Source organism: Tamandua tetradactyla, chromosome 14 (assembly GCF_023851605.1).
Source record: "Tamandua tetradactyla isolate mTamTet1 chromosome 14, mTamTet1.pri, whole genome shotgun sequence".
NCBI lineage: Eukaryota > Metazoa > Chordata > Mammalia > Pilosa > Myrmecophagidae > Tamandua > Tamandua tetradactyla.
In genome coordinates this window covers 81,763,897-81,771,589 of record NC_135340.1, presented here as the reverse complement: position 1 = coordinate 81,771,589, position 7,693 = coordinate 81,763,897, and the positions used below count along the sequence as shown (strand labels likewise).

Sequence of the window (7,693 nt, the reverse complement as noted above, 5' to 3'; positions counted from 1 at the left end):
GGGGGGCTTCAATGGCTTGCCCTCATGCCCCGCCCTGCCTGTTCCCCAGACACTAGCTGCCCCAAGGAGGGCATGACCTGGGATGAGGCAGCTCTGTAGCCGAGGCAGACCCTAAAGGGGCTGGAGGCCGCCTGCTGATCACTTCTGCAGCTGGGCTCTCCCTTGAAGGGGCATGTGGGCAGTACATTTCCATGTCGATCGACTCTTAAGCGATCTGGCAACTCTCTTCCAAGCTATGATCCTTCCTTCGCTGTCGGCCCTGTCTTGGCACCTCCTTCCCAGACTGGGCGGGTGACACATCGTACTTCTGCCAGCCGCCCCCTGCCCACCGCCATCCAGCCTCTGGGGAGCCCACACCAGCTCTGGTCTGCATCGACCTTTGAAGATCTCTGTTTTGAAATTAGATAGACTATAGTTTCAGAAATTTTGAAATAGGGCTTTTCCAGTTACTGAAGATCAGCACACAGGAAGGAATGGGGGTGGGAGGGTGACCTCAGCTCTTAGCACATAGATTTTTCTGGGATGGTTTTGAAATATGATACAATCTGCCTCCCCTTCCAGAAATCATTTTGGGATCCACAGGGGGAGAGAGAGAGAGAAAGAGCCCTAGAAATAAGCAAACTTATATTATCTATTTAAATATATTTCAAGCATTTTTTTTGAAAAGAGGAGGGATTAACAGTGAACAAAGTATATACATTGGAAAAAGAGGTTCGAATATACATTTTCAAAACCAGGAGAGAAACAATGAGAAAGGCAAACTACTAACTCTGAAAGGAAAAGCAGCTGTGCATTACCAAAGACAGCGTGTCTGCTCTTCCTGTTCAGAGGTTTTACTCACAGTGAGGCAGGAAATTTTTCATTGTGGGCTGGGGGACTGATTTCTAGTACCTTTCCACGGGGCTGCATGCCAGGACCCTCGCACCCTCCTGCGTCATTCTCTGCCTCCTTCCACCCGTCCTGGGCTTCGGCCACACCTCCGTGCCTTCCACTGTGCCCTCTGCTTGTGTGTCCCCTGCCCCCTTCTGCCTCCTCTTTCAGCTGCTCGGACCCTCCTCTGGGGAAGAATAAGTCCCGTAGCTCTTTGCACACACCCGGGTTATAGCACTAGCCACACCGTATTACAGTTGCTGGTGCCCAAGTCCCTCTCCCCCACTAAACCTAAGCTTCTAGGGGGCAGGAACTGTGGGGCTACTCATCTCTGAACCCCAACTCCCAGCAGACCGCCGGGCAGAAGGTACCCTCAATAAATACTTAGTGGCGGTGGTAAATACATTATGCTCACACAGAGCCAATTCCTAACGGCTTATCTGCCAAAGTTTTGACATAAATTCCCCAAACAAGAGGATCCAGTGTTGAATTTGAGAGAGTTCAACATCTGTTTTATTTAAGAATTTGCTTTTTTGTCTAAAAAAAAAAAAATTTATTTTTGCAAAGGTCATTCAGGTAAATGATCTAAGCATTAGAAGATACAAAATACCCTTCCCAGATAAAATGGATGGAAGAGCAGGGGTGTTTACCATTTCACCTGCAGGGCTTCAGGCACCCAGGCTATGGGCTGTGCAGGGGATCAGAATCCCATTGGGAACCGTGAGGCCTCTGGTGAAATACACAACCTCTCGGATTATTAGGTTACTGCCTGGACAATGAGTTGATTTCAAAGCTTCAGTTTTGGTCTTTGGTTTTTCGTAAGCTTGCTTTTAGTTGCTGTTCAACTTAGAGAATTAGTATTTAGAACAGTTTGGGTTTACAGAAAAAGTGAACAGATGGTACAGAGTTCCTGTATACCCCCCTGAAACACCCCTCCTCCAGCCCATTTCCCCTATTATTGACACCTTGCTTTCATGTGGTACGTTGATAGACCATTAACTAAAGTGTATAGTTTACATTAGGGTTCACTCTTTGTGTTGTACAGTCCTGTGGGTTTTGACAAATGCATAATGTTATATATCTGCCATTACAGTGTCATATAGAATAGTTGCACTGCCCTAAAATTCCCCTCTGCTGCACCTATTCCCTCCCTCCCCAGCCCCAAACACAGGCAGCCACCAGTCTTTTTGCATAGTCCATAGTTTGCTTTTTTTTTAAGAATTTATCAGTGTTGATTTCCTGGTTTTGACAATCATACTGTGATTGAGGAAGCATTTGGGGAAGCTTGAGTAAAGGGTACTTGGAAATTCTTTGGGCTGTTTCTGTAATTTTTCTTAAGTATGAAATTACTTCAAAATGGAAAGTTAAAAATTTTTTTTTAAATCGTAAGACAAGAGAGAAAAAAGGAGAGGGCATGCCTCCTGGAACTGTCCAAGAATACAAAAAAGTTTGTGATAGAAACAGCTGTGCGGGGAGCATGGCTTTCATAAACGCCAGAGAACAGTTGAGGGCGGTTCTTCCACCAGGGCAGGGCTGGGGGGGGCGCAGGGCTTGGAGCCTGTCCATCACCTGATTAGTGGCATGACACGGGCAAGCTGCGTGTCCCCTCCGAGCCTCTGTGTCCTCTCTGTAAAAATGCCCCTTGCATCTCAGGCCTGTGAAGGTGATGGAGGTGCAAATGAGCTTCCAGTTGCAAAGGACCTTACCTGTGAGAAGGGATTACCCAGAAAACCTGAAGCAGTCCCTGCACCGAAGCTTGTGGAAAAGATCACAAACGATCGCCCACCAGCCGCTGCGTGGCTGTGTTTCAGTAGAAGTAGCCGGAGGTCTGCTCGTGATTTTGTCAAAAGACCTTAAATGGTGGTCACCTCTGACTCAGGTGGTCCTGGCCCTTCCACTTACATGGCCGTGCACCTCCTGGGGACACTCGGGTCTGCATTTGCTCTCTTCCTGATGCTTTCTGCAAAAGAGAAGAATCCTATAGCCTCATGCAGCGGAATCTCCGCCTCACTCGAGTTGGTTTTATATTTTAATTCTCTGCCAGGGTTTGTGTTAAAAAGATGCAACAATTTTAAAGAAAACTTCAGAGAAAGAAAAAGAATCATCCCTCATTCCTCCACCCTGAAATGTCTGTTTCCCACACACCTGCCTGTGAGCTTCAGGCCTGTGGCACTGGAGGAGTAGCCACCATACTGGGGACTTCCCTTTTTCTTCTCAATAACATGGTCTAAATGTTTTTCCTTGTTGCCTCATAACTCAAGTGGCCTTTACAGCTACCGGCGACGACCTGGTACCCCAGCCTGCCCCGTAGGGCTCCCAGCCAGCAGCATTGGGGTGAGGATTCTAATGAGGACTTAGGTCTGGAAGCTTTCACCCCGTTTTTCTGATGACTCCACGGGACGCCCCAAGTCACAAATCAGGATTTTCTGATTAACAGACTCAAATGGGTCTCAAATGACCTTGAGAATTTTATTTGACCAGTTCTGCCTGGTTCAGGTCATATTAAACCAGTTCTGGCCGGTATGTCTGAATGTTTATGAAAAGGAAGCCTAGAGGCAGTTTCACCCTTACTCCAAACTGGCAAGGATTAAAAAAAAAAAGTATAGAGGGCCAAGGAGGAAGAGGTTATGACATCACTGGCTTTTGGGGCGGTGAAGGTCACGGGCATCAGCTGGGGCCAACTCCCTCATCACACAGCTGCTGAGGCCAGCAGGCACTGTGACCTGCCACGGCTCTGCCACGTGCTACAGGAGAAGGCAGGACCGGGACCAGGAATCTAGCAAGTCAAGAGCCAGCCTTACTGCTCCCTGGTCCGAGAAGCCCACAGGGGTCCTGCTGCATTCCAGGGGGCCAGGCGACTCCCAGAGCGGGAGCCGAGCAGGGGACACACTTACCAGCCAGGTCCTTCCTGTCGATGGCCACGAGGCCCTCGAACAGCACCTTGCTGGGGTTCTCGCCTGCCGCGCCCACACCGTGCAGCCAGATGAGCAGCAGCCGGTGGCCGTGCTCCCGGTGGCTCTTGGAGCCTGGGGACGACGTGGGGAGAAAGAGAGGGAGAAGGAGCAAATCCCCCAGGTCGCCACGGCCAGGTCTGAGCCCGTGTCCGTGCCCCCATGCTCCCCGTAGCCTCCTGAATGTGCCGGGCGGGGCGGGGGGGGGGGGGTACCAAGACCCTTCTCCTTGCGCCAGCTGAGCTCAGCCCAGAGTTGGGGAAGGCGAAGAGATTTACCATTGCCTTTCTCCTATGTCAGCTATCACCGCATCTGAAATGAATGAATTCTTTCTCTTCCTTTGTATTAGTTACAGCTCCCTTTTCTATTTCTGTGTCATGCCTTAGAACCAGGGCCAAAGTTTTCAAATAAATGTTCAATATTAGTGACAACAGCAGGCCCTCTTTATTTGTATGCATTATGCCTTCAGTTCAGCGAGTGCAGGATGGGTGTCGGTTCTGGCTGGTTTGTGCAGAATTTCGCAGGTCGGTAGGGAGGGTGGGGCGGAAGGCGCGGCCTGGGCGGAGTCTGGCGGAGGGGAAGGTGGGGTGCTGGCGAGGGCTCCTGGCCTTGTACGCCCGGGTGTGGGCTGCACAGTCTCTTCCCCCAGACGCACTGAAAACTGAGCACCCAGCTCGAGGGAGAAGAGGCAAGGTGGTACCTGTCCACTGTTGTTCAATGGCCTGTACGTGCGCCTCGGTGAACTCCCAGGAATACGCGAGCTTCTTCCACTCGTGGGGCCGCAGGTCCCTGGAGGCCAGTCGCCACAGCATGGAGCGGAGCTGCTGCGTTTCCTGCCGATGGTCCTGCTTAAAGGTCAGGCTCTTCCCAGAGCGGTCCCTGCACGAGAGGTGCTCCTGGGGGCAGAGGCCAAAAGTGCAGAAGCTGTGTGGGGAACATCCCCTCCCTACCCAGCTCTCTCGTGATCCTGGGCCAGGGCTGTGTAGGGCGAGGCCCCTCGTATCCCACTTCCACCTCCACTGCGGAGCCTGGAACCAGAGCCAGCAAGGGCTGCACACCCACAGTTTCTCCCCTCAGAATCGCTTTTCTCCCCTTCTTGCCCCTCAGCCCCGTGCCCCTTTTCCGGGACGCCTTCCAGCTCCTCTGGCGGTAGGCCTCTCTTTTCTGTGTGCTCTCTGACGTCAGCAGAATGACCTCAAAGCAAGGCAGGCCAAGAGCCGGGCACTAGATTTGTTGAATCCCAAAAAAGTAGGGAGGACATCTGGGTGGGGTGACAGAATTCTACCTCAAGGAGGTAACTAAGGCATTATGTGATGGCACAACCTAAACCCAGGAAGGACTAAATCCCTTAAAAGGAAATGAATGGGGGCTTCTGGTTGTTAAAAGGCTAAGGGTGAGAAAAATCACCCAGGTGTCTGTACCTCCAATTTTGCATCCTGGTCAGCAGTCTTGGGCTGGCCTGGCAAGCTTGGCTATTGCCTCAAGAAGTAAGAGCTGTTCCTTGGAGCAGTGCTCTCAGCTGCTTCGGTGCATTGGAATCATCTGGGAAGCCTTAAGAACTGCTGATACCTGGGCCCCACCCTGAGATTCTGATTGAATTAGGTTGGGGAAAAGGGGTGGGGGATTTGTGATTCTAATGTGCAGCCACTGCCTTAGCGTGGAGAGACTGAACTCTGGGTTTGCTTAGAACTGAGCACAGAGGTGAGTTATTTGATCAAATGCTTGATATTAATATTTTGAGATGACATTTAGGAGTTATCTGTCATTAAAGGAGTTGTGATGTTGAACAGAATCTAGCATATGAGAGAAAGAGAATAGTTAATGATTTTTACTGAAATTTGTTATCAAGCAACTGATAACTCTAAGTTTCATTTGAAAGGTATAAATGAAGTTTACTAAATTTGTAAACAACAGGAATGTTAAAAGATATTTGAGACTCACTTTATTTAGAGTTTGATGTTTTGGATTTGATAGAATAATTTAAGAATTTAGGAAGCACTTGAAGTGCTTAAAAATAAAAGCTGTTATATTAACTTGATCCATTCGGTTTAAAATGTTTAAGGTGGTTCAATGACCTACGTCTAAGCATGGGACCAAATGTTAATAAGAGGCTCCCTTGAAAGGGACTGTTAAAATTTGCCAGCTCTATAAATAAGATTTATAAAAGTAATTTAAAAGTTTAAGGAAAACTAGGTTTTAACCTTCATAACTTTAATATTTATTTTGCCAACCAAGGAAAATGCAAAAATTATTTTCTGTGTATAGAAACAACCCTCAAGGACACCAAAAAAAAAACCTTGCCATCCCACGCCCATCTGCTGACAACTGGAGCAGCAAACACGGGCTATTATCCCACAGGCACTCTTCTTTCCCAGTCCTATGGCAGACACTGCTAATCACTACCAGCACACCTTCCTCCTGGGCTCTGAGAGTTGTCTGAACACCCAAAGCACCAGTTCCGATCACCTGGAGGAGGAAGTGAGACAGCACCATCCCTTGTTTCACCCACGCATGTATTCACTCATCCAGTCATTCATTCAACGAGGAGCTGCGCTGCGGCCTGTAGCACCTCCACTCTGGCCAGAACCTCAGGCAGCCTTGTTTCAGAGTGGTTTAGACACTCGCCCATCTTCTGATTTTTCACAAACAGCTGTGGTGGTGAACATGGCAGGGATTATCACCCATGCAACTGAGGGGCCCCGGGAGAGGTCAAGGCTTGGGTCTCAGCCAGCTCCGTCTGGAGCCGGGGCTGCTGTTTTTTCAGCCCCCTGCCCGGCACCCTGGAGAGACCAGGTGCGTCTCTCCGTACCTTCTCCCACCTGTAGAACCGCTCGGCTTTTATGATCATGTCCACCAGGCTGACGTGGTTGCTGCGGGCAGCCACTGCCAGGGCGGTTTTTCCTTGCTGCACATAAGCAAAAAAAAAAAAAAAAAAACAGAGAAGGCAGGTCAGGAGGCAATTCTATAGGAAGTGGGGTGGCCTCTAGCTCTGACTTCGGACCTTCGTGCCTTAAGGAAGTGGTTTCCAGGAGTTGTGCTGGAGAGCAGAAAGGTTTTCTAGGTGTGACAAGGGAGGCAGGAAAGTCACAGGTGAAAAAAGGTACCGATGATTCCAGCAACCATCCTTTATGTTCCTTTAGAATTTAGGAAGCTTTGGAGCTAGGAGCCCTTCCCAGGTCCAGCCTCAGGGACTGACCCTTGCTCCCAGCTCTGCCGCACACTGTCCCAGAGCTGGCCTGGCTGGGCTGAGTGTGCAAGTGCCCTTCCCCTCACCAGCCTGGGACCTTCCAGCCTCACACCAAGTGTCCACCTGCTCTCGCACCTCTGCTCACCTGAGGAGGTAGCCACTTGGCTACCAGGAAACTTCCCCCCACTCTGTCCCAAACATAGGGGGCTGGGGGTGCTGGTATGCTGCTCTTCTACTGACCCCCTAAACCACATGACTTAAGAGCTCACAATCTGATGGGGGCAGCAGTGGTGGTAATGAAACAGAAAACAACCAAGCAGGCAGAAGATGGGTGAGCCAAGTGCCGAGGGTTCAGAGAAGGCAGAGGTGGTGGAAGGGCAGGAAGGCTTCCTGGAGGAGGCGGGCTTTGAACTGGTCTGTAAAGGATGAGACCGAAGCAGGCATTTATACTAGTCTTTGGCAAAGAAGCCGACATGGAAGCTTAAAAGGGGGATAGGGAGTGAACACAGGTACCTTATCTCTCAGGTTTAAGTTAACCCCAGCAACGAGAAGCATCTCTGCTATGTCCTGCCGCGCATGCTCGGCAGCAAGGTGGAGGGGCGTCTGCTGCCTCTGCAGAGGAAGCGGAGGGGACAGGTAAGTCGGCAGGTATGTGTCAAGGTAGGCGGGCCCACAAGTCAAAGCC

At 50.2% G+C, this 7,693-nt stretch overlaps 1 protein-coding gene across 1 annotated transcript; it reads right to left on the bottom strand.

The window, feature by feature from the left end:
• Positions 1-2,768: 2,768 nt before the first annotated feature.
• On the bottom strand, positions 2,769-6,722 carry ANKDD1A (ankyrin repeat and death domain containing 1A). The gene is made up of 4 exons (XM_077126739.1): positions 6,631-6,722; positions 4,522-4,717; positions 3,765-3,896; positions 2,769-2,830 (listed from the first exon to the last, which is right to left on the bottom strand). The coding sequence occupies exons 1-4, from the start codon at positions 6,667-6,669 to the stop codon at positions 2,769-2,771; spliced, it is 429 nt and encodes a 142-aa protein (XP_076982854.1). The 5' UTR covers positions 6,670-6,722.
• Between the last annotated feature and the right edge of the window lie 971 nt (positions 6,723-7,693).

Bases quoted from the DNA above. Each gene is read 5' to 3' on its own strand.
- ANKDD1A (XM_077126739.1), bottom strand. From the start codon at position 6,669: ATGATCATAAAAGCCGAGCGGTTCTACAGGTGGGAGAAG. The intron at 4,718-6,630 runs GTACGGAGAGAC...CTCTGCCCCCAG, and splicing joins GGTTCTACAGGTGGGAGAAG to GAGCACCTCTCGTGCAGGGA. The intron at 2,831-3,764 runs GTAAGTGTGTCC...TCTCTTTTGCAG, and splicing joins CGACAGGAAGGACCTGGCTG to AAAGCATCAGGAAGAGAGCA.